Source organism: Balearica regulorum, chromosome 13, assembly GCF_011004875.1.
Source record: "Balearica regulorum gibbericeps isolate bBalReg1 chromosome 13, bBalReg1.pri, whole genome shotgun sequence".
In the NCBI taxonomy this organism is placed as follows: Eukaryota; Metazoa; Chordata; class Aves; order Gruiformes; family Gruidae; genus Balearica; species Balearica regulorum.
Window position 1 is genome coordinate 22023161 of NC_046196.1, and position 24951 is coordinate 22048111.

General features: G+C 59.5%; 3 protein-coding genes across 5 annotated transcripts in view; 1 reads left to right on the forward strand and 2 right to left on the reverse strand.

Annotated features, from left to right (window-relative positions):
* The window catches only part of NUP93 (nucleoporin 93), an 80810-nt gene extending 74297 nt beyond the window's left edge, over positions 1 to 6513 (reverse strand). The window contains exons 1-3 of one of the 3 annotated variants that reach the window (XM_075765152.1): positions 6436 to 6513; positions 734 to 947; positions 64 to 181 (exon numbers count right to left, since the gene is read on the reverse strand). In XM_075765152.1, the coding sequence (XP_075621267.1) occupies positions 64 to 181; positions 734 to 912 (297 nt within the window). In that variant the 5' untranslated portion in view covers positions 913 to 947; positions 6436 to 6513. Of the gene's footprint in view, positions 1 to 63; positions 182 to 733; positions 948 to 2569; positions 3019 to 4817; positions 6346 to 6435 lie in introns of those variants that run through there. The other 2 variants (XM_075765154.1, XM_075765155.1) reach the window with 2 other exon arrangements.
* Positions 6514 to 12305: 5792 nt separating this feature from the next.
* LOC142603632 (metallothionein-2) lies at positions 12306 to 13359 on the reverse strand. The gene is made up of 3 exons (XM_075765201.1): positions 13240 to 13359; positions 13104 to 13169; positions 12306 to 12539 (listed from the first exon to the last, which is right to left on the reverse strand). Exons 1-3 carry the CDS (start codon positions 13268 to 13270, stop codon positions 12445 to 12447), a joined length of 192 nt encoding a protein of 63 aa, XP_075621316.1. The 5' UTR covers positions 13271 to 13359; the 3' UTR covers positions 12306 to 12444.
* Positions 13360 to 17914: 4555 nt separating this feature from the next.
* LOC142603631 (RNA-binding Raly-like protein) lies at positions 17915 to 24783 on the forward strand. The gene is made up of 7 exons (XM_075765195.1): positions 17915 to 17980; positions 19955 to 20033; positions 22002 to 22052; positions 22392 to 22540; positions 22807 to 22920; positions 23184 to 23347; positions 23753 to 24783. The coding sequence occupies exons 1-7, from the start codon at positions 17944 to 17946 to the stop codon at positions 23789 to 23791; spliced, it is 633 nt and encodes a 210-aa protein (XP_075621310.1). The 5' UTR covers positions 17915 to 17943; the 3' UTR covers positions 23792 to 24783.
* The last annotated feature ends 168 nt before the right edge of the window (positions 24784 to 24951 follow it).

Here is a 24951-nt window from a genome sequence, read left to right on the forward strand (position 1 = left end):
AGCCATAGCACAGGAACAGCAGTTACAAGGGCAGCGTGATTCATGTGTCAGAAATGCCCCTACCTGGATGTCAGTGTCCTTCACAGGTTCGAGAGGCTCAAATGTAGTGGCTGCACTTAAACTCTCTAGTCGCTGAGAAATGTGAGATATATCAAGCCCTCTAGACCCGAGAAGAACAGACCTATAAGGAAGAAATTGTACAGGTATGAAATTAGTACTGAACAGACAGAACTCTAAACCCAAATTCATTGCCAATATTTAGGTCAGCAGCTAGCCACAAACAGACAGTGCTCCCAGCTCTGTTATGAAAACTGCACAAAACCCCAAACTTTGAACAGCTCTGCTTGTGTATCTAACCACCTCAGCCCTGCTGAACTCTTTCTGCTGTTCCACTGCAGTACTGCACAGCTGCCAAGTCCTTCCAGATAGAAAAATTCTATAGCATGTTGCTAAATGTCTTCAGCAGCAGCCAGAATAAGGTACTGCACTTTTTGGCTGTAGTGCCTGAAAGCAGGAACGGTAGCTCCTGAAGTAAATCCTTCAATTACTCTATTTTTTTTGTAATTAGGAGAAAAGGGGGGGGGCGGGGGGGGGGGGGGGCAACCAGCTTGGCAGTCATTCTGTTTCTCCCCGGCACGTCCTCCCAGCAAGACTCCCCACACGTTAGAAACCAAACCTGTAAACAGCTTCTACCCTCTGCGTAGAGCTTCCAATGCCGGTGCTCCATACTTACGCCTTAACATCTGCAGTCTCCTGGGAAGTACGGGTCAGCGTGCGGGAACGCAGGCGCTCCCCAGCCTGCTGGATCTCCTGCAGGTTCCGTTCTACGTGAGGGAGCTCAGAGATACCTTCTGTCTCGGCTGCAAGCTGCTCTGCCTGCTGGAGCAGCTCTCCAAAGCCTTCAGTATCCATCTCTGTTATGGGTTTCACTCAAGATGCACAGACACCTTTGGAGAAAGGGAGAAAATTCTTGCTCAGCTACAAACAGTTTCTATACCTACAGGGGCACAGACAGACCAGCAAGAGCCGGTCTTCTAGAACAGGATACTTTTCTGCCCATCCTCCCCAAGCACTAAACACCAAGCAAGTATTTAAGTGGTTGGAGAGCTTTGTCTTGCAGGACTACGTTCTTAAGGCAGATCTATGGACCTGTCAGAAGTGGGATGCAGATGCCATATGACAGTTCATATATTGCCTGGACGCAAAGGAGAGTGAAAGCAGAGAAGTCTCTGTGAAGAATACGGTGTTAATTTAGTTATAAACTACTTGTATACGCAGACATATAAGTAGTTTGGAGAGTGGGACTCGATCCTTATGGGTCCCTTCCAACTCAAGATATTCTATGATTCTATATTTTTATACGTTATAAATGGAGACACATATATATGCATGCATAGGTATATATGTATATGAGGGCTGAAAATACACATAGTTTATAAACATGAGGTTAAATTAACAGCAAAGCAGACAAGTATATACACGTACATAGACAGCCACGACTCGCCATCTATTAAAATGTGTTAATGCATATATCATTAACCCCCAAAGTCAAAAGAAATAAGTACATGTTGTTTTGATGTAGAAGACGTGTGTCTAACTTTGACGCACGCATAATGTTTTACCAGTGTTTGTGAGAATTGCTTGCTAACAAGACCAAATGAGAGACTAGGTAAAGAAACTACACAGCAACAGGCAAGGGCTGTAACCGATGAGGTCATTAGGGCATCATGCAGTTCCAAATTCAGAATGTAGCCTGTTATCTTTACAGAAAGGACAAAAACATACGTGCTTGGGATCAATGTGGAAAAAAACATGTAGCTGCAATGGTGCTACATTGGTGAAATACAAAACCCAAACCCTCAACTTCATGCACCAAATCCATGATTTGCAGCTAAATCAGCTACATCATGTAAGCACCTGGCACCTCTGCAAAGCCACAGGAGAAGATCATAGAAATCTGGTCTTGCTGAATGGTGCTACAGACGTAGGAATCTCCGGTACAATCTCTCTTGCGCGGCACTTGTGCCCTAACCCAAAGTGCCTGGGATCAAATAAGACAATCCGGGTCTCAAGCATAAACCAAAAATAGCCTGCAATTCAAGTATTTCTTCATACCCCTCAACCATACCAAAGCAATTTAATAGTACAAGTTTCATATTCCTCATGTTCTCAGTCTCACCACCATTCCCAAGTACAACTACCAGTGGCAATAGCACAGCTTTTGTCTGTCTGGGTGAGTGATTTAAAAGCACTGCATGATGATTCATTCAGACATGTGTAATTAGAAGGAGAAACTGATCCCTACTGCCTGGGTGCCAGGACAAACCCTAAGAGCCAGCATTGGAGAATTTCACAAGCACTCCCCAACCACTTCTAGAAAGCTGGGAGCTACTGGGGGAGGCAGCGATCATATTTGCACTGACTTGTTAATCAGGTGAGATAGCAGAGACTGGATTTGTTTGAACAGATTAGCATGTCACCGAGACAGAGGCGAACGGAGAGGGGTGGTGGTGGAAATAAGCAGTTTCATGCCCTGCAATGCAGTACAGAACGCCTTTCTAGCATTTACTTGCGATAACTCAGGTGCACCCCTGCCAGAAGCAGCCTCGGTTGGCAGACACCGACCAGAACAGCCACACTCCCGTACAGTTAAGAATGCAGCGATCAGATCCTCCGGGAACAGCAACTGCAAGAACAGCACAGACTTCAGCTTGATTTGATCTGATCCAGTCCACTTCCTCTGTTCATTACCAATGAGATAAAAAGCTGAGAGCGTAAGAAGGCACTAACTTGTCAGAGAGCACTGAAACCAAAAGCATGCAGAATCAGCGCACTGCAAAACTGCTCCCAAACCTGCACTTTTTAGCCATAGACTCCACATCAATACCATATAAGGTCTGTCCTATAAAGCTGCTGATGTAGGATAATGGCAACAACTCTCTGAGGCTGAATCGAATTCCGCAAATCTAGAATAAACTAGTTATTTTGGAGCAAGTTAAGCTACCCGTAATTATAACCAAGCACTAGAAACGACAGTTCAAAACTTATCTAGAGAGCCAACACTAAACAGCTTTTTCTAAGCGACAGAATTCAAATATTTAGACTGAGTAACAGCACGAACAACTTTGTCTCCACCCTGACAGAATTTACTGCATTCAGGAGACTGCAGTCTGACTCTTAATGCTGCTGTGCAAGATGGAAACCGCTACCACAGTAACGAGCAGAGCGAAGGCAGATTTTCATGTCTGGCTGGGGAAGGAGCAACAACTGACACCTAAAGGAAAGAAAATACATCAGAAGTTAAACTAACTTCTGAGAAACCAGATCGACCTCGGGCTAAAAGCCAGGACTGAAAAGGCTCTTCTGTAAAACAACTTTGATGACTTATCAATAGAAGCTGCTGCATTAGGCTGCCATGCCATTAAACCCCAGTTTAATGTTTCCCCAACATTTAAAACCACAAATAAATGCTATATATTGTACAAGTTGACTGGATTTAAGCCAAAAAGAAACTAGAAGAGATGATGACAGGTTTCTTAAGTCTATTCAGACTGATTATAAATGATGATTTATTACCTAAAACCCCCTAAAAACTCCTCAAGAGCACTACGATGCTATCTAATGAAGAACGCTGTAGCTATTATACTTCAAATATGGCCACAACGAACATTTAACTGTACTAGCTTCAGAAAGACACAAAGCTCAGGTACTCCAGTGCGTGCGCAAGCGTCTGTTGTACTGCATGTACCGACAGGCTCTAGAAGTCTCTTCCTGCCTTATCGTCTGTGTTCTACAAGTGGAAGTGATCAAGTACAATCCAAATATCTGCTGCCCATTTTCAACAGATCACCCTTTAGTACGTAAAGCACAATAATAATCGTTTAGTCAAACGTAGCAAAGGGAAAACTTCCATATCCTAGATGCACTAAAAACATATGAAATCAGGATAGGCCAGTTTAAAAAACAAATACCTAAAAGCTCTCAGCTATATTTCTTCATCCTCTATCTGGTACAACAGCCCATTCCCCCAGCAACAAAAGGCTGACGCAGGAAAATCCTGAACGGGCCACACAGCAATCTCCCAAACTTATTGTTTCTTCTGTCACCCAACAGTTACTCCTCCTCTGCCTCCCATAAGGTTTCCAGTCCTGTATGTTTTGTTCTTAATCTCATCTGTAGGCAGACATGCAAATGTCCAATCTTTTTATGGCTGCTATTAAGCGCTTGGTCTCAAAGAGCTCTTACAATGCATATGTTGAATAAAAATGGGGTTGGTTTCTTTCAAAGTTTTAAAGGCAGTAATATTCAGTTACTGGCTCTCGCACTCTGAGAAAGGACAAACGAGGCCACACGACTCTTCTCCGTCCTGTTCATTATTTAACCTGGAACTGAACAGCAGGCATTTTGAATGATTTCTTCCAGTATATACTATCACACCTTTGTCAACATTGCCTTTTATCTGCCATCTGACTTTGAAGCTCCTCGTAGAGGTCTCAGGTCCCCACTGTCCTGAATAACTGACTCAGCTGGCAGTTTTGCCATCTCATCACTCTCCCTCTTTCCCAAACACTTAGTACTTATTTTAAGCACCTGACTCTCATTCGACTCAGCAGGGCACTAACTTCCACAGGGTGGCAAACTGACCTCATTAAATAGAGTATTTAGTTTGGTATTTGAAATTCCTTATGTGAAAACCCTGATCCTCCCACCACACTGAGCTTCCTGTGATATTATCACCACAGAAACATTATGGATTTAGATCACAGAATCACATACATTGTCCAAGCAATTTTTAAGCTTTTCCTATTTGTAAGCACCTAGAAGCTTTCCCAAGGAGCAGGAAACCCCTTTAGAGACACAACACAAGCAAACAGCAGTAAAGTGCACAGGAACAGGCTTTTCTTCGTCACGCTCACCTCAGTTCTCCACGATCCCTAGGAAAACATGACCAAATTGAAGGAAGAAGTAGCCCCTGTTTGCACTTAGACTTTAATTCAACCTCTTCTACCTGCTGTTAACATGACCTGTTTTGGATAATGTTGGGACACAAACAGCACCCAGCACTCCACAGTAGTTGCTAATTAAATACTGATACCCAGTGCATCCACGGCTCAAGTTTTAACACAGAGGCAGTTCAACACCGTGCCACAGAAGTTTGGCTGTTGCCTGCAGCTGGGACCAAACAGCGAGAGTAAGTTACTCTGTACACTTTGTATACTTTATGATGACTCTGGGAAAATCAAAACCGTAACACAGGGTGAATCTTGCCTAGAAGGGACTAGCAAATAGCATTATCTCAGTTCAGAAATGCAGTTCTGCATCCGAGATGCTCTGTAAGAAATCCTTAGTGTCATTTTCCCCTGCTCTGCACAAGAAGTCAGCATCTGTTGGTAGGGAGGACTTGCAAGCCAGGGTAGGGGGAAAGGGCTAATCACCATTGTCATTCAAGTATAGCCTGAAGGGTCCGTGTTCAGTATTTAAAAATAGCTATCGTCCTGCATCAAACTTACTGACCTGAAAAACACGAGTCCTGAGCATCACGTAGGGTTTACCTTCTCCATTCAAAAGTGTCCTATATCCTGCCATGCCTATGTGAAAGCAATGCTTGGCAACTACAAGGTCACATGAGCTTACCAAAACCTGCTGTGAAACAGAAGTTGAGCCAGGGACAGTGCAGAGAACACTGTGACTTCCATGAGCTCCCACGACCAGACGCCAGGCAGCAGGCGCTCTTCCCCCGTCCAGAATCAACCAGTAACCCCGCCATAGCAAGGAACACACCCCACGAACAGAACTTGAAACCCGAGAGGCCAAAGCACACGCAAACACAGACCCACTCTCCTGACACCTCCCCATTCAAACAAGGAGCTTCTGCTTCCTGAAGCACCAACACGGCACCTTGGCTAAACGCTAAGCTCTCCTACAGCTGGGCTTTGCACTACCGACCAGCACAAACCACCTCGGATGAAGAGGATGCTCCTCACACACACAGGGCCGGCCCCGCTGCTTTGAAGCAAACTATTTTTCGGGCGGAGATATACAGAAACCCCCGGGCAGCCCGAGAAAAGGCCCACGGCGAGGCCTGCGAGTGCTCCTCACCAGCCTCCCGCCGCAGCAGCCTGCAGTGCGGCTGAGGCGCTCCCCAGGGAGCCCCAGGAGCCGTGCCGCGGCCCCGGGGCTGGTCACGCCCTGCCTCAGGCAGCCGCTTCCCTGAGGGGGTTCTCCTCAGGGGAGGCCTCGCCGGAGCCCCTCACCGCAGGGCCCGTCCGGCCGCCGAGGAGAGGGAGCCCGGGGCGGCGGGAAGCAGCTGCCGAGGGCCCAGGACGCGGCGGGGGGCGACGTTAGAAGCCGCCACCGCCCACCGGGGGAAGGAGCGGAGGGGGGGGAAGGAGCGGAGGGGGGGGAAGCCATGACACGCCCGCGAGGCGCCCTCACCTGCCCGCCGCTCCGGCCGCGCGCCTGCCGTCCCCGCGCCTCGCGCCCTTCTTCCGCGCTCCTATTGGCCGAGCCGCCGCGCTTCCCCGCGCCGCGCGCTCCCATTGGCCCATCCGACGCACGTCCCCGTGCGCCTGCTCCCGCCTTCTGGCGACAACAACTTTATTGAGGCGCTCGAAGGCGAACACGGACAGAGTGCTGGGGGGGGGGGCGGCTGCCTCCGGAGGCCGCGGGTTCGAGGCTGCCCCCCGCCGCTCCGCCCGTGTGCTCGGCGCTGTACGTTCTCCATCCGTCTCAGTGACGCGGTCTCCTGAAGGGCTACAGCGGTACGGTGCGTTTGGTCCCCTCGTGGGCATAATGGCAGGGGAGCGAGACACTGGCGCAAACCTTACGGGAGGATGACCCGGAATTTGGAGGGCAAGATCCGGGAACCGGGAATTTTGTGGACCCCAATAGGGCACTTTGAACAGTCTGCTTGTGGAAGAGCTGATGGATGGACCTCATTACTACTCTGAAACGTCACCGATCAAACCCTCAGTAGTCCATCCCTCATAACTGCAATTATGTCCTTTGTCTTCCTTAAGACTTATTTCGATGGGGTTCCCGCTTGCCCAGCTCTCGCCGTACCCCACGCCCTTCCTCCCCACTGAAGGGTTACTCCTGCTGAGGAAATCCCCAGCACCACGGTCCGCCTGCAGTGATCCCCTCGGATCCCATTTTGTGGAACCCAGGGAAGGATAACCGATGCAGCGCCAAGATTTCCTTACAGCCCTTCAAAGCCGAATGGATTTCCCCACTAATACAGCCTCTACATGCAAAAAAATTCTGGATTTGGCAGCAGTTCCCCTGCCTAAGGCAGCTCCAAGCTCAGGGGCAGCGCTGGCACGGGCAGTCGCTCCCCGCCGATTGCTAGGTGCAGGGAGGGGGGGGTCAGGGTGCATCCCTATCCGTCGATTCCCGGCCCTGCCCGCCGGCTCGCGAAGCAGCTGCTCGGAAATCTGCCCTCACCGGGATGCGCTCAGGCGAATTACATCCCAGCCTACCCCGCCACCGAAATCCAGATTTTTCCCAAGGGTGTCTCCTTGCATGGAGGATGACAAGCATCAAAACGGGGCTTTCCTGGAAGGCTCCTTGGGGGTTCTTTTCTTTGCCTCACTAAATACAAGTTTTTTTCAAGCCTTCATAAATCATTTCCTGGCCACTTCATTTTTACCCCTGTCTCAATCATCACTATGGGCGTATAAAAAACACCCAGAGTGGCTTTAAAACGTAGTCGGCCGGGGAGCCGCCTGCCTTGATGCGGAGGTCTGCCTGTGCCCCAGCCACCCAGAGCGGGACCATCTTGGACACGTGGCAGACATTCGGGGTTGCATCAGAGTGCGGGGTGGCCCGTAAGCACTTCTATAAATTACAGCCCCGCGGGGGCTGCCCCAATTCCACCGGCAAAAGGGACTCACAGCCTTCCCCAGGAAAAGAAAAAAAAAAAAGAAAAAAAGGGAAATCTTGAATTTTCACTCTCGGAGGTGGTTAGGTTGCTCTTCCTGTGCTGTGACGCTTGTCAGTTGTTCAGTGGCTGGCTAGTATCACCAAAAATCCATTTTTTTTTTTCCAATGCTGGGTGCCTGCCTGCCTCCCTGGAGTCCGTGGTCTTTGTAAGTCTGTAGTTTGAACTCTTTCTGATGTGTTTAGCACTGTATGTCCAGACCTGGCACGTACAAAGCATCTTTTCCCTGTGCCACGTGCTGCTCCGTGTCCTGGGGTCTGCTGCGTTTGGGCTTGGCCCCGGGGTGCCCAGTTACACCCTCCCAAAAAGCATTTTTGGGGAGCTTCAGCCCAAAAATTAGCCGGGGGGGGACGGGGAACGCTTGTGGCACTGGGGCGTTTGGGGCGGCCACTTTGAGGGGTGAACTGGTCCCCGGCAGGATGCCCCGGTGTTGTCCCCAAAGTGGGATCGTTTCCCCGGCGTGCAGCACGCCAGCAGACACACAGAGCAGAGGTAGCGTCTTTCTTCCATGTCTGCGCAGAGGTGGGCGCTGGGTGGTAATTCCACACAGCTACACGCAGAATCTACCACCTGTTTACCTTGTTCCAGGATTGGAAAAACCCGCCGAAAGTTACGCTAATTGGTTATTAATTACCGCATCATCTCCTATTGGTCAAGCATCTTTAAATTAGCAGGCATGCTCCTGGAGGGTTTGGGGGTGTGATTTGCACAGTCCTTTAATTGGGTAGGTGGTGGCACCCCCCCCATCCCCCTTCCCCATCCCCTGGTTACTGGCCATTCGTGGTGACTTCAGGCCTGTCGGGCCTTCGCCCAGCTCTCAGCGCCTTCTGGGGCAGGATGGTTCCTCTTGATCAGTTTTTCAGCTCTCCTTCAAGGAAACTCTTTAGCAAAGCATGCTTTCGATCAGTCCTACGGCTCTTCTTCAGAGAGACAGTCGTCAGCAGAGCAAGGAGTGCATGGAACCTGAAATTCAACAGTCTCTAAGCACTGACCCAAACACATTTCTGTCCCTGTAAAGTGGAAAATTCTACTTTATGGATATCACTGGTGGGATGGGTGTCCTGGTGGGATGAGTGTCCTGGTGGGGTGGATGCTCTGATGGGGTGGATGTCTTGGTGGGATGAGTGTCCTGGCGGGATGGGTGCCCTGGCAGGGTGGCCGTGCCACCCCAGCTCTCCCTGACCCTGTCCAGGCTCCCGGGGGAGCTTTCCAGTGGGGTGGGGGGGAGAGCTCTGAGCAACCCGTGGACAAGTGCTGGTGTCCCGCAGGGCAGATGACACGCAGGGACAGCAGGGCTGGGCGGCCGTGGGTGCTGCGGGGCGGCGCTGGGCGCTGGGCAGGTGGCAGCAAACCCTTACGGGAGCGCCGGGCTGCACCGAGCGGGCTGCAGTGGGCACGGCGGGCACCGGGCGCTTGTCTCCTCTGCACGACGTGCACGGGGTGCCCATCGCTGCTGCACTGGGTGTCCGTCCCCTCTGCGCTGGGTGCATGTCCCCTCTACACAGGGTGCTTGTCCCTTCTGCACGGGGTGCCCATCCCTTCTGCATGGGGTGCCCGTCCCCTCTGCACAAGGTGCTTGTCTCCTCTGCACGGGGTGCCCTGTCCCCTCTGCACAGGGTATATTCCCCCTCGGCACCGTCTGCGTGTCCGCTCTGCGCTGGGTGCACGGGGTGCCCACCCCTGAGGACGGGGTGTATTTCCCCTCTGCACAGGGTGCTCGTCCCCGCTGCACACGGTGCACGTCCCCGCTGCACTGGGTGCATTTACTCTCTGCACAGGGTGCGCGTCCTGTCTGCGCACGGCGCTCGTCCTCTCAGCACAGGGTGCACGTCCCATCTGCGCAGGGCGCCTGTCCCCTCTGCACACAGCGCGTGGCTCCGCCGCACAGGGCGCACAGGGTACACGTCCCATCTGCGCAGCGCACGCTTCCCCTCTGCAGCCTTCAGTCTGGAGGCTGGACGCTGATTTTGGGCGAGAGAATGCCATCCCCCCCCTGCACAGGACCTATCTATGCCAGCACCACCCAGACCACGGAGACACAGAGGGGGCTCACGGGGCTCACGCGGAGCCAGAAGCGGTGCTGGGCGCAGCCTCCTGGTGCGCTGCACCCCGCTGCAGGGCTGCTCGGCTGGGTGCATGCCCAGGACACCTCTGCCCTGGCTTCCTCGGGTGCCCAGGGGAGACACACGGTCCCCTCAAACCACCTCTGCAAGCTGAGCTGTGCTTTTCTTCGAGGGACTGGATAAAGCACACGGGCCTCTCCTTGCATCGAGCCTTTATTCCCATCACCCTCCCGCTGTACACAGCCCTGGGCAGGCTGAGCGCAGCTCTCGCTTCGTGAAAAGTAGCGTTTTACCCTAGAACATACTCCCACAGGGACCAGAAAGCCCCCAGCCACCTCCCAGAGAGCACCTATGGGCAGAGCTGGGTGCTGGGCAGATCCCAGGCCAGTGCCTCCCATGGGTGCCTGCACCCATCCTGCAGCTATCGTGGCTTTCCCCACCCCAAATCACAACCGGGGACGCCGGGGGTCCACAGTTTTCAGGCAGCCGTGCAGGCAGGCAGAACCATGAGCAGGCAGGGGAAGGCCGGCAGCGGCAGGGTGCGGAGGTGCCCACGTACCACCCTGGCACACCGCCGGGAACAGGGAACGGTTGATGCCCGGGGCACTTCCTGAGAGGGAAAACCCCTCCCTGCACCCCAGCTTTGTTTCTGGTGCAGGATGCGGGCACCCAGCCCCGGCGATGGGCTCAGACCACAGACCCTCAGCTGCGCCGGCCAGGGTCGCAGCCCTGCCGCAGCACGGGGACCGCGGCAGCCCCCCGGCAGTCTCCTTTTCCAGCAAAGTCTCTTCCCCTGGGATTTACTGGTTTTTAAATGCATTTAGGGCAAGGCAGGTCCTTAAGCCCTGTCTCCAGGGCTAAGCCTCTGTTACAACAGGCGGAGCCGGGAGGCTGCTTAGGCAAAAGACACCCACTAATGCAATAAGACAACACATTTAAAAGGCAAATGGGTCCTGAGCCGGGTGTTGCTGCTCTCACCAGGGAGGCTGGGTGCTGAGCAAGCTGAGCACCCATTGCACAGCCACGTGCTGAAGCCGGGCAAACCTTTGGGGAAGGGACAAGCAGGTCCCCTGGGTGCTCGGAGCATCCCGGGAAGGGCCCGGGCACCAGGGACTGGCCCTGACACGCTGCCTCCTTACTGACACCCCTCCTTGTGCCACCCAGCCTGGCAAAAAGGACCACGTGGGTATTTGGGTGCCCCCATTTTGGGGCTGACCCAGTGTGTTACTTTTTAAATTCATCCTGTCGCCGGCATCCTGGCCGCCAAGGGCTGGAGGGGACATCCCTGCCCAGCTGAGCTGCCTCCCCCCACCCAGAGAGGAAAGGGGGGGGGCAGTGGGGTGCCAGCCCTGGGAACCTGCCTCCACAGCCTGGCACACCCAGGGGACGTGCAGGGGCAGGTAGGGGCACCCACCCCAGCCGGCAGCAGAGCATCCTGTGTATAAAAAGTGACTCTCTCACTTGGCACAGACTTTCGGAAGTCAAAAAGCCCACGCACCTTCCCATCACCTCGCCCTTCCTCCTGCTCCCGGCACCCACCCATGCAGGGCCGGCTCACAGCCACGGCTGGCTGTCCCTCCTGGGCCTGGGGGTCAGCGCAGCTCCAAGCAAAGTGCTCCCCAAAAAATGGGCTGGGACAAAAGTGCTCGGAGGTCACACCTGGGGCAGGAGGAGCCAGGCACCATACCTGGAGGTATCTGGCATGGGGGGCTGTGGGGACAGTGGCCCTTTAGGGACAGAGCTGCTCTGCAAGCAGTTGGGGGTTACAGAGCATGAGCTCTTGGTGGGGGGGGGTCAGGGGGGTTTCCCTGCAGAGGACACAGCCACGTCCCCAGGGGGGTTCAGCCAGGTGTCTGGTGGCAGCAGCTCAGGGCAGGCAAGCTGCCAGCCCATGCCATCCACCACGCTTCCTCCTGCAAGCTCCCTCCCCCAGAGGAAGCCCTGGGGGGGGGGGGGGAAGGGGGCGGTGAGGGCCCCAGGGTGGTGCAGACACCTGCAGAAACCAGAGAAAGGCAGGAAGGAGCTAGAGCCCCCCCCATCACCCCTGGGTACATCAGCCCTGTCCTCACCGGGGGACCAGCACTTTAGAGATGCCCAGAGCCACCCCCCACGCAGCATGAGGTCCATCCCCTGCCCCGAGAAGCTGCTCTTCTCCCCCAGGGAGGTGCAGAGCCCCCTCAGGAACCACCACAGAGGTGTTTGCAAGGAGCCCCCCCCCCCCAATCCCGAGGCAACAATTCCCCCCCCAGGAGTCACAAACAGCGCCGAGGCTCAGCCTCCAGCCCGACAGCAGCACTCACACCTCCAGCCAAACTCCTTTATTTCCATCCAGTTTCACCGCTGGCAGAGAAGATACAAACCATGAAAAAATAAGCTTTTTTGTGCTCCCCCCCCCCCAAATCCCCAAAGCGTTCCAGCTATTTACAGGCGGAGGCGAGCGGCTCAGTGGCAGCAGCTGCACTTGCTGCTGCCCGGCTCCTTGCACACGCAGCCCTTGGCGCAGTTGCTGCAGCTTGCGGGGCAGCAGGAGCAGCAGCCTGAAGGGGGGGGACACACGAGAGTTAGGGGGTGGGTGGGAAAGGATGGGGGGTCCCATGGGGCAGGGGGACCTTGTGGAGAGTGAGAAACTCCCCCCCCCCCCCAAGGGCAGGGCTGTGATCCCAGTGGGGCAATGCTTGGGGGTCTCTGTGGGGGGGATCCTACAGGGCAGGGGCAGCCCCCAAAGAGGAGCGGGGGGGGGGGGTCTCCAGGGGAAGAGGGAGGGATCCCCATGAGGGTCCTCCAGGGCAGCAATGCTTGGGGGTCTCTATGGGGGGGGTCCTACAGGGCAGGGGCAGCCCCCAAAGAGGAGTGGGGGGGGGTCTCCAGGGGAAGAGGGAGGGATCCCCATGAGGGTCCTCCAGGGCAGGGGCACCCACATGGGAGAGCGGTGGGGTCGCCACAGCGGGTCCTACAGGGCAAGTGGGGGTTCCCTATGGGGCAAGGGTCAGGAGGTGCCCATGGGGGTCCGAGAGGGGAGGGAGGGGGTCCCCCAGGGAAAGGCTGGGCCCCCCCCCGGGGACAGGACCCCCCTACCCCGGGCTGAGCCCCCCCCCACTCACTCTTGCGGCAGCTCCGGCAGCGGCAGTTCTTGCACTTGCAGGACCCGGCGCAGGAGCAGGAGTCACCTGGGGCGGGAGAGCGGCCGTTAGCCGGGACCGACGGGACGGGACGGGACCCGACCGGCCGGGCACTTACCGGCAGCACACGTGCAGTCCTGGGGGTCCATGGCTTGGCTCGGCTTGGCTCGGCTTGGGTCGGCTGGGCTGGGCTCGGCTCGCAGCAGTGCGGAGCAGCGCCGGCCACCCGGTATTTATGGGCTGGAGGCGCGGGGCGGTGCTCGGCGCTGCGCACGGCGGGGCCGTGGGGCCGTGCTCAGCGTGGGGCCGTGCTCAGCGTGGGGCCGTGCACAGCGGGGGGCGGTGCCGTGGGGCCGTGCTGCCCGTGGGGCCGTGCTCACCGCGGGTCATGGCCCTGCCGCTCCCCCCAGGCTCCCAGCCAGGGCACCCACCCGCACCCCTTTCTGCCCCCCCCCCACCCCACCACCCCCTCGGCAGGGAGCTGCATCCTGGGGGACACACGATGCTGGAAGATGCCAAGGGGGGGTGACAGCGCTGGCACCAACTCCCTGGCCGTGGTTCCCGGCCCTTCCCGGCCCCGTTTGTCGAGAGCTGGGGTGTAGCCGTGCCCCCCGCCCTTGGGGACGCCGTGGGATGCACGTGGCCGTCCCCAGGATGGGACAGTCTCAGCATCCTGCCGGAAAGCAGGGTGGCCCCTGGGCAGCCCCCGTGGGGCTGGGGTGTTCGGCTGGCCCCCCAGGAGGGGCGAGCACGGGGGTGCAGCACCGGGATGCAGCGCGGGAGCATGGCACAGCCGGCCGGGGGCTGCTGGGAGCCATGGCTTCCTGGCACCCGTGGTGCCCGAGGGTTTTCCCGCTTGTTTCACGATGTTTACGTGCCGACTGGCCTCCACCGCCCCGCTTGTGTCCACGGCCAGCTCAGCACCCGGCACGGAAAACAGCGGCTGGGCCAGGGACAGGCCGTCCCCGCGCCTGTGCCCGGTGCTCATGGTGGTGGTGGAGTTTTTGCTGGAAACGGGGCAAGTCTGGGCGTGGAGCTGGCGCTGTGGATGGGCTCGGTCCTCGTGGTGGCCAGGCCAGCGGGCCCTGGGACGAGGAGCAGGTCTGTGGCCCTGAGAGGTGGTGCCAAGGAACGGCTCGTGCTTGTTTGCGAAAATACCAAGTTGTTTTTTGGTTTGTTTTTTTTTTTTTTCCTGGCAGCGTTTTTCAGGCAGCAGCGCTGTGTGTAAATACGAGGCTGAGCCAGCAGGCATTGCGCTCGGCACTGGCTGAGCGGGAAGGAGGAGAGGTGAAATCACGGTGCACGTGTGGTCTTACTGCACATAAACGCAGATTGTGAAATCGCTTCCCAGACATCCCCAGCGTAGTGCCGCGGGCCGGTGCTGCCCCCCTTGGCTCCCCCCTCCATCGGGGCTCTGTTGCACCCCTGTTTGAAGAAAGGAGAGCCCCCCGCCACCCAAAATGGGGCTGTACCGAAAGCAGGGGGTAAGCGTGCAGGGACAAGGCTGCGGGGAACACACGAGAACTCTCAGATTTCTCGGAATCCCGCACTTCACCCATGGAGGGGCTGTGCCGGATCCCAGGGCACGTGGCCCTGGGCCCCCGTCACTGTGAGCGGGAAGGGCAGCACAGCATCCCACAGGATCGTGCATGGAGCCCGGACGGGAAAAAAGCCTGGAAAATGCCCTGTTTCCCAATTGAGGCATTTCCACTGATTAATCACCCCGCAGCAGGACAGGGAAGGATGAGTCGTGTCTTCCCCCCCCCCCCCCGCCCCGGAGCTGTGGGCTTGCCGAAACGCCGGGGTGCAGGGCACATGCCAGACATCAGCGGAGACCTCAGGGGCTTTCCCGCGTTGCTGCTGGTGCTCCGATTTCCCAGGGCTGGCAGGGAACAGTTAATCCCGAGTCTGTGCCTGTGTAAGAGGAGTGCCAGGTCCGACTGATTTTATAGCAGCTGTAAAGCGAGCAGAGGAACCGCAGCTGCCCAGCACAGGTCTCGGGGCTTGGAGCTGAGCAGCAGACACCCCTGTGTACCCCCCACTTCCTGCGCAGGTGGGGGGCAGCATCCAATAGCTGCTCTCCATCACGGTGCCGTGGGGCACGGGGACGGGCAACGGGGGCAGAGCCATGGGGCAGGACCGACGCAAACCCACCCGGGACAGCGACGCTGGAAGGACGCTGTCAGCCCCGCTGGTTAAACCACATATTTGAGGATAGATCCCATTAATAACCTCTCCTTCACGCTTGTTGTGGGCTCACCAACAATGTTTTTGCATGGTTGGCGCTTAAATCTCTCCGGGTAAATCTCTATTGAGGTGCCAGCCCCAAAACGCATGCCTGGCCTCAAACCTCCCTCAGCGGCCCTCGCACAGCCCCACTCACACTGGGGCTGCGGGCTCGCCTAGCCCACTGTGGTGGGTTGACCCTGGCTGAGGGCCAGGTGCCCCCCAGAGTCGCTCTATCACTCCCCTCCTTCTCTAGACAGGGGAGAAAAAGTGTAACGAAAAGCTTGTGGGTCGAGATAAGGACAGGGACAGATCACTCACTAGTTAGCGTCACGAGCAAACCAGACCGAACTGAGAGAGGGAATTCATCTAATTTATTACTAGGCAAAACAGAGTAGAGGAATAAGAAATAAACCCAATTCTTAAAACACCTCCCCCCACCCCTCCCATCTTCCCGGGCTCAACTTCACTCCCAGCTTCAACCTCCGCCCCCCCAGCGGCACAGGGGGACGGGGAGTGGGGGTTACGGTCAGTTCATCACGCGGTGTTTCTGCCGCTTCTTCATCCTCAGGGGGAGGACTCCTCTCATCGTTCCCCTGCTCCAGCATGGAGTCCCTCTCACGGGAGACAGTCCTTCACGACCTTCTCCAACGTGAGTCCTTCCCATGGGCTACAGTCCTTCATGAACTGCTCCAGCGTGGGTCCCCCACGGGGTCACAAGTCCTGTCAGCAAACCTGCTCTGGCGTGGGCTCCTCTCTCCACGGATCCACAGGTCCTGCCAGGAGCTTGCTCCAGCGCGGGCTTCCCACGGGGCCACAGCCTCCTTCAGGTGTCTCCACCTGCTCCGGCGTGGGGTCCTCCACGGGCTGCAGGTGGAATCTCTACACCCCCTCATCCTCCCTCCACGGGCTGCAGGGGAACAGCCTGCTTCACCATGGTCTTCACCACAGGCTGCAGGGGATCTCTGCTCCGGCGCCTGGAGCACCTCCTGCCCCTCCTTCTGCACTGACCTTGGTGTCTGCAGAGTTTCTCACATCATCTCCCTCCTCTCTCCGGCTGCAAAAGCTCTGACTGTTTTTCTCTTTCTTAAATATGTTATCCCAGAGGCACTGATGGGCTTGGCCTTGGCCAGCGGCAGGTCTGTCTTGGAGCCGGCTGGCATTGGCTCTGTCAGACACAGGGGAAGCTTCTAGCAGCTTCTCACAGAAGCCACCCCTGTAGCCCCCCCCGCTACCAAAACCTTGCCACGCAAACCCAACACACCGACCAAGGCCTCAACACAGCGCCTCACATCACTCTTGCCCAAAATCACCTTCCACCGTCCAAACTGGAAACATCCAGCCCCTGCTCCCAGGCCAAAGGTGCCAGCCCCAAAATGGCTGCCTGCCCTCAAACCTCCCACAGCGGCCCTCGCACAGACCCACTCACACTGGGGCTGTGGGCTCGCCTAGCCGAGCAAAGCCTCAACATAGCACCCCACACCTCTCTCAACCAATATCAGCGTCAATTTTCAAAACTGGAAACATCCAGCCCCTGCTCCCAGGCCATAGGTGCCAGCCCCAAAACGCGTGCCTGCCCTCAAACCTCCCACAGCGGCCCTCGCACAGACCCACTCACATTGGGGCTGCGGGAGGGAAGCCATGAGCTGCAGGGCCGCCGGCAAGGCCAGGCTCACTGCTCTGGGGTCAGCCGGGCAAACCCGGCGTGCAACTCGGCAGTCGGCCAGGGTCCAACAGGTTGGGGGGGCTGGAGGGGGGATGAGGGTGGGGATGGGATTGGGATGACGGGATGGGGATGGGATGGGGATGATGGGATGGGGTGGGGATGGTCCAGCACAGCTGCCACGTCCGTGCAGCGGCAACCTCAGGGAAGGAAGTGAGAGTCCCAGGCCCAGTGCTGCCAGCAGCGGTGTGTGCAGGCTGGGACATAAGGCGCAGTTCGGACCCTGTTGGTGGCCAGGTGAGCCCGCGGCCCTGGTGACAGCCAGCCTGATGCCAACAGCCCCCCCCCGGTGCAGCAGCCCCCCGGTGCCAGCAGCCCCCCGGTGCCAGCAGCCCCCCCCCCCCCCCGTGCAGCAGTCCCCCGGTGCCAGCAGCCCCCCCCCCCCGTGCAGCAGCCCCCCCCGGTGCAGCAGCCCCCCCCCCCGGTGCAGCCCCCCCCCGGTGCAGCAGCCACGCAGCAGTAAAACATCGCTGCGCCCGGGGAGGGGCGCGGGCGGGGCGGGGCAGGGCAGGGCGTGGTCCCCCGTGTCCCCCCCCCCAGCCGTGCCGCGGTGGTGCGGTCCCGTTATCCCCCCCCTCCCCGCCCGTCGGTGGTAGCGCCCGGTGGCGGCGCTCTCGGGCCGGGGCTGCGGGGTTGTGGGGGCTGCGGGGGCTGCCGGGGCTGCCGGGGGCTGCCGGGGGCTGCGGGGGGCTGCGGGGGGTTCTGGGGGGCTGCGGGGGCTGCCGGGGGCTGCGGGGGGCTGCCGGGGGCTGCCGGGGGCTGCGGGGGCTGCCGGGGGTTGTGGGGGGCTGCGGGGGCTGCGGGGGCTGCCGGGGGCTGCCGGGTTGCGGGGCTGCGGGGTTGCGGGGCCGGGGCCGCCGGGGCCGCGGGGGGATGACGCTCTTCGGCAGCGGGGACGCGGGCTGGAGATGTGAGTACCGACCCGGAGCCGGCTCTCCGTATTCCCCCCCGGGTGCCCCCGCCCCGGGATCGGCCCTCTTCCCGCACCCACGCACACGGAGCCCCCGGGAGATGCTCCGGCACCGGGATGCCTGCCCGGCACCGGCAGCCCTCCCCGGGACGGGGGTGTCCCCCCCCCTGCAACCGGCCTTCTGCTGCACGGCCGTGTGTGTGTCCCCCCCCGTGGCCTACCACCCCGCGCAGGGCTGGGATGCCTCCCCCCGCCTTGGAGCAGTCCCTCCCCCCGGACAGGCACGTCCTCCCGGTACCGAGCTGCCCCCCACCCCGGTACCAGTCCCTCCCCGGGGCTGGGATGTCCCCCCGGTACTGGGATGCCTGGGCCTCCCCATTCCATTACCCCCCCAGGACAGGGATGTCCCCCCGGTCCCGGATGCGCCCCCCGTTCCCCTCCAGCCAGGGCTATCTTCGCAGTACTGGCATTTCCCCACAGGACAGGGGTGCTGTCCCGGTACTGGGGTGCCCCACTGCCGTTACAGGGAAGGGACCCAAGACGTGGGGCCGATGGAGCCCCGCTGGCCCGGGTCCCCTGCCCCGACAGGACAGTCCCCTGGGTGCGGGCGGGCTGTGACAGGGTGCTCGGCCATGGCTGGGGTCCCCGGCTGGGGTGCTGAGGTCTCCGTCCCGCTGGCAGAGGGGAGCGGGTGGCTCTGCCGGGCGGGTGCGATGGGATGTCAACGATGGGCTCCTGAGCGCTGAGCTCGGCCGTCCCCAGGGATGCTGGCTGCACCCACAGAAAATGGGTGCCAGCGTTACCCAGCATGTGCAGGGCGAGTAGAGCACCTTCCCCGGCTCGTCCTGGGATCGGAGCCGGCCCGCAGACTTCGTCACCCAAGGCGACAGCCTGGAAAGCAAAGTGCCGGTTTCCTTCCGCTCGGATCTTGCTCAGAAGCCGTCCCCTCCGCAGGGATGGAGGGACCTTGCTCCAGCACATGTGGGGCTGGAGGGGACCCGTGGCCAGTGTCACGCTCCTGGGGAGGGCTAGACCTCTCCGATGAGCTGGTGTGTTCCCAGAGGACTCGGGAAGCTTCAGCTTGGGGTTCCCTGGTGCGGTGGCATCCACGATGTCACCCGTGGGACAGCTGGTGACGCTCACCATGATCTCAACATCTCACCCACCGGCTCCTACCCCAGGGGCCAGAGAAGTTCTGGAGCCCCTCCCAAATTACAAAATTAAATATACGGAGTAAAGCTTTGCATCGGTGGCTCTCAAACGTGTACTGAGAAAATAGATTCAAGGTGGCTTTTATATGGACGTTGGCTGTCAAATCCTAAAGAAGGGGTGAAGAGCATCGCCGGGAAGGTGTGACACGGCATCGCCAGCAGCGCGGCTGGAGACGTTTCCACCTTGCATCTCGCCATCGCGCGTGTCTCAGCAGCCTTCGGGAGTGAGAAGCAGCTGGGTGTGGGGCTTCCCCCATCCCCGGCATCCACCCGTGGCGGGCGGCACTCGCCAGCATCCCACAAGTCCGGGGGTCCCCCCAAAAAAATGGCCAAACCACCTGGCGGGAGTGATAGTGAAGGTGGATTCACCACGGCAGTGGGAAATATCTCGGGGGGTTAATTACCTTCGTCGTCAGAGGCGCTTTCTGCCACCCTAATTGGAGCCTGCCCGGCCTCGGCTGGGTGCGGGCTCCTGGGGATGGGGCACCCACGGGAAGGGGCTGCTGCAGGGACAGCCGGAGCCACTCTGTGTCCTGGCACGACCCTGGGCTGCTCCTGTCCTTCCCCAAAAACTCACATCTAGAGAGAACTGCCGGCCGCGGGCTCGTCCTGCGAATGCTCTGCAGCGGGACATCTCCAGCCGGGAGAGGAGCATGGCCGGACATTCCCGGGAAGCCGGTGCTGGAGACGCATCCCTGTGGGGTAGGGTGTTGGCATCCCCTTTTCTTCCCAGCACTCATTCCCCTCCTCTCTCTCCCCTCAGATTTGGACATGGCCAGGGAACCCAAGCCGAGCCGGGCCAGGCTGGGCCAGAAGCGGCAGCACGGCAGCAGCCTGTACCAGTGAGTGCCGGCGTGTGGGGCGGGGGCTGCGCTGGCGGGGGGGGGACCCCGCTTGGGCTGGGGACTGTCCCACGCCTGGCTCCTCTTCCTCCCGCTGCTCTCCATCCCTCGCGCCTCCGACTATTCCAGCTGCCAGCCCGCGCTGGTGGGCGTGGGTCCGTGGGAACGGCTGGAATCCTCGCTGGGTCCCACCCGGTGCGCGTCGCCGGTGGGGTGTGGAGCGTCCCCTTCCCCATCCGAAGGTGCCGGGAGGAGAGCAGAGCCCCGCGGTCTCGGGGCCTCTTACAGATGTCAGTGCTGGTTGCGGTTCTGGCCTTTAAACGCCGTTCCTCGGGGGCGGACACCCCTGCAGAGGCACATGGGGATGGTGATGGTCCTGACGATGGTGACGGTGGCACCGCTGGCAGCAGGAGAGCAGGTCCCCCATCCCTGCGCGCTTTCGGCTCCCCGACTCGGCGGGCATGCGAGGAGGGGACCAGCGCCGGGCTCAGTCTGTCTCTTTAGAGCTTTTTGCGAATGCCCTGATTGAACTAATTGCTCTGCCCGTTGCCATGGCGCCAGAGGGATGCAGCAGCGCTGGCAGGGCAGGGACCGCCGGCCCCCTCGGGCCGCTGGAGCGTGGCAGCCGCTGCTTTTGCTCTTCCTGGGGGATGCTCCGAGCAAAGAGCTGAGCCAGGAAACCCCTTGCTGTGTCCCTAGCTGGGTGCCAGACCCCAAGACCAGGTCTCCTGCGGAGCCACCACAGGCGCTCCCATGGCGGGAGGTGACATCCCCATCTCTCGTGGCAGTGGCTCCAGGCAGCAGCAGCCGTCAGAGCTGGCACCTTCCCTGCGCCCCGTGCGTGCGTTGGGACTCCTCTCCGGCTGCCCGTTCCCCTTTGCCCCAAGGCAGGTTGTGACCTTCCTCCCGGGGGCACAGGCGGGGATGCGAAGGACTCGCCATCCCCGTCACAGCGATGGAAACTTGGAAGGCAGCGAGGCTGGGCTGAAGGCTCCCCAAATAGCCCCAGGTGCGATGAAGAGGCGCAGGCGGGTCCTGGCACCCCAAGGCTGCCAGCTCGCCCTTACCGGGAGGGCTGGGGCTTGCAGGCTGCGCCCCGTGCGGATTATTCTTGAATAAGGCAGGGTGGCAGCAGGGCTGGGGGTGCCTTTGCCCCATGACGGGCTCCAAGCTGCCTTCTGGGCTGGGCAAGCCTGGCTTAGGCTTGGTAGCCCCAGGCAGTGCAGCCCAGGTTGCCCGTTAGCCCCCCGCAGCAACCTTCAGCTCTCCCCGAGCTCCAGCATCGGTCCCGGCGACAGGCTCATCCGCAGGGAAATCTGGAGCCCTGGGGGACCTTGTCCTGGCCCCCCCCGTTCCCGGCAGTGGGCTGGGGAAGGCTCCCCACTCCCAGCGATGCTCCAAGCACGGCTTTGTCTCCCCTCGGGATAGGCTTAATCCTACGCTCCCTGACTCTGCAAGAGCTGAAGCAGCAAAATGAGCTTCAGCATCTTTCCTCCTCCTCCTCCTCCTCTTCCACCCAGCTCCTGGTCCACGGCACATGATTTATTACCATCACGTCGGCTGCCCGCACTGGAGGCGATCCGTTTACAGATCGCATCTTAATTTGGAGCCGAGCGAGCCGGCAGCGTGCGCGTGGAGCCAGGGACCGTGAAATTTAACATCAGGGCGCTCTAAATGCAGAGTCCTGGGAGCAGAACCTGCCGATGCCGCCCCGGGGCTCCCTCCACCCCCCCGCCAACACCCTTGCTTGGCTCTGGGGCAAACCCCTGCCAGGGCACAGCCATCTCCCTGGGCATGCTGCAGCCCAGGCGGCTTGCGTGGTACCCCCCCAGCATGCCCCCCGCTCCCCGGGGATGGCCTGGAGCCTGGGTGGGTGCCCCCACGCTGCTGTGCCCTGAGGTGGCCGCTCCACGGTGTCCACGGTCCCACCGAGCGGGTGACTTGTTCTCCTCTCTCCCGCTCCTGCAGCAGTAACTGCGAGCTGGACTACGATCTCTACAGGGACGACTTCCCGTACCGGTGAGCGTGGCATCCCAGGAGTGGGATGCGCTGAGCACGCGTGGGTTTGGCGCGCGAGCGTGCCTCTGCCGAAGGCGGAAAGCAGGGGGGGATGGAGGGTGTCCCCGGGCGTCCCTCCCCTCGCCTCCGGGAGAGGCTGGGCGTTGTTGCTCCCTTCGAGGAGCGCGTATGCCAGGGCTTCCCCGGGCTGGGGGCAAGGGCAGCGTGTGGGCTGGGCGATGCCCAGGTTGGGGGTCCTTCATCGCAGAGGGACCCCGAGAGATGCTCTCTTGGCTGGCAGGGGCTGCTGCTGCCCCTCCGAGGTTGCGCTCACGCCGCCGTGCTCTTGTGCCCTTGCAGGATGTACGAGTACCAGAAGATCCCCCCCCTCATTAACCGCATCCCGGTCAAGACCAGACGAACTCACGTGGGAGCAGGAGGGAAAAGCAGCCTCAGCCCCCAGCCCGGGGCGAGGAGCAGCACCAGCTCCACGCCAGGACGGACAAAGCGTAAGTGCGACGGGGCTGGGAGGAAGAGGAGGCTCGGCCCTTGCGTCTCGGTGCGTTAGAGCAGTGCCAGTGCCTGAAGGTCCTGCTATGACTTCCCAGCTCCGGCAGACAGAGCCTGGATGGCGCTGGGCTGGTGGCCGTCCCCTGGACCCATCCCCATTCCCCAAGGATGCTCCGGAGGGGACGATGCTCCGGAGGGGACGATGCCCAGGACAGCGTGTTCCCCCCAGTTCTGGGTGGGATCCTGACGGCTCCTCTCCCCACAGTGCGAGCCGAAGAACTGCACTCCATCAAGGGGGAGCTGAGCCAGATCAAGGTGCAGGTGGACAATCTGCTGGAGAGCCTGGACCGCATGGACCAGCGGAGAGAGCGGCTCGCGGGTGAGGGGACAGACCTGGCCACGACACGGGCAGCGCCGACACCCACGTGTCCTACGGGCGCAGGCGAGCCTGGACCCCGAGCCGGGTGTAAGGGGTGTCCCCCTGCAAGCCCAGGAGGGAGCGGGACATCCAGAGCCGGCTGGGCAAATTCCCCACGTCCCCTCCTTTCCCTGGGCTCGTCCCTTTGGCACGAGGGCACCCAGCGAGGACAGGGCTGATGTTTGCACAGGTACCCCAAATTTCTGCTGTCTCTGTCCTTGCAGGGTCCAAGGAAAGCGAGAAGAAGAGGGTAGAGATGGGGGCAGAGTCGCCGTCCCCGGCGGGAGAGGGGTCATGGGAGCCCCGGGGGAAGGAGGGGACGGGAGCCGATGGGCACAGCGACCTACGCAACATCGACAGCGCCGAGAGCACAGACACCGAAGAGACGGTAAGAGGAGGGCCAGATCCTGCGTCGGGCTCTCTGCTTTCCTAAAATTCATCCCCGCTTGCTGCCCGCGTGGGTGGGGGATGCCCGGAGCAGAGGAGATGCTCCATTAGGGTCCCCCGCGGTGTCCTGGCTTCGTGCCGCAGCTACAACCACCTGCACCTCGGGACAGCCCCGAGCACCCTGCGGCAACCCCCCGGGCGTGCATTACTCCAGCAGCACAGGCTCCAAAAAAAAATCCCCAACCCTCAGATCAGAAATACCTTTTATCAAAGCTGCTGCTCCCCCACCCACATCCTCTGGCCGGGTGCAGGACTCCGGGGGTCCCTGTGCCGGGCAGGGTGCTGGGTTTGATCCTGCTGCCCGGGCGCAGCAGAGGACGGTCACCCTGCGCGTTTCTCCTTGCAGGTGAAAAACCACATGTCGGACCCCGAGGGGAGCCAGTAGACGGACGGGGATGCCGTGGCCTCCCCGCGTGGCCAGCCCTTCCCATCTTGTGTTCGTATTTCTTTTGAGGCTTCCAGCTAGTGCCGCGCGTGCCGCGAGGTGCCGGCTTTCGGCACGGGTGTCCCCTGCTGCCGGCAGCCCTGCGTCCCGCCCGTGTGAGACGCCGGCCAGCCGTGACGAGAGAAGTCTTTGTGTTCGAGTGCGCTTGTTTTCTTTTTCCTCTTGTTTTCAGACCTGGGGATAAGCAGCCGTGGCCGGGGGAGGGATGGGAGGAGCTAAAAAAAGAAAGGACCGTATCCCAAAGGAGCATCCCAAATCCCGACTGCCTTGTGTGCCAGCATCCCCCCACCCATAGGGTGCTGTGGGGTGCAGAGAAAGCACCCCGGGGCTCCCAGCCCCTACGGCACAGGTCGCATCCCAACTCCCCCCTTGCCCTGCAAGCCCACCCGCTGGCTCCACGCTTCAGACCACCCCCCCCACCCCCCCCCCCCGAAACTGGTTCAGCAGGCGTGGGCACAGCCCGGGAAGGCTTTCGGAGGGGCTCGGCATGCCACTGCGATCCCACGGGAAGGAGGGACCACCCTGAGACAGCTCCGAGGGGCTTTCAGGGGATTTTGGGATGGAGGGGTGGTGCTGAGCCCACCTCCGCCATCCGCAGGGCCGGCAGCGGGGCAGCACAAACCCAGTTGCTCCCAGTCGCTCCTGCTCCCAAATGGGTTTTTCCTTACTGGTTTACCGCGGGTTGTTCTCGGCCATGGATCGCGTTTGTGGTCAGCAGGACTCCCATGAGCAGCTTTGCCAGGGATCCTGCATCCGAGGAAGTCGCCGTCACCCCCTACCCCGTGTTCCCCAGCGGTGCATCTCGGTTCGGTGTCCCTCATTTCTAGGTCGTCCTTCTCTTGCTGGTAGGAACTTGTTCTGTATTTCTAATTTGCTCTGGTAAGAGTGTATTGTATTGGAAAGAAAAATAATTTGTATTTCTTTTCTCTGGTTATTTGACTCCAATGCAATTTTTAACCGTTTTAAGTGAATTTTTTAAACCCATTTTGATGCTCCCGGCATAACCCCGGGCTCTGGGGGCTTTCTGGGCCAGTTCCTCAGGAGGATGCTGGCTGCCTTACCCGCAACTCAATCCAGAGTTTCCCAATGGAAACATTAAT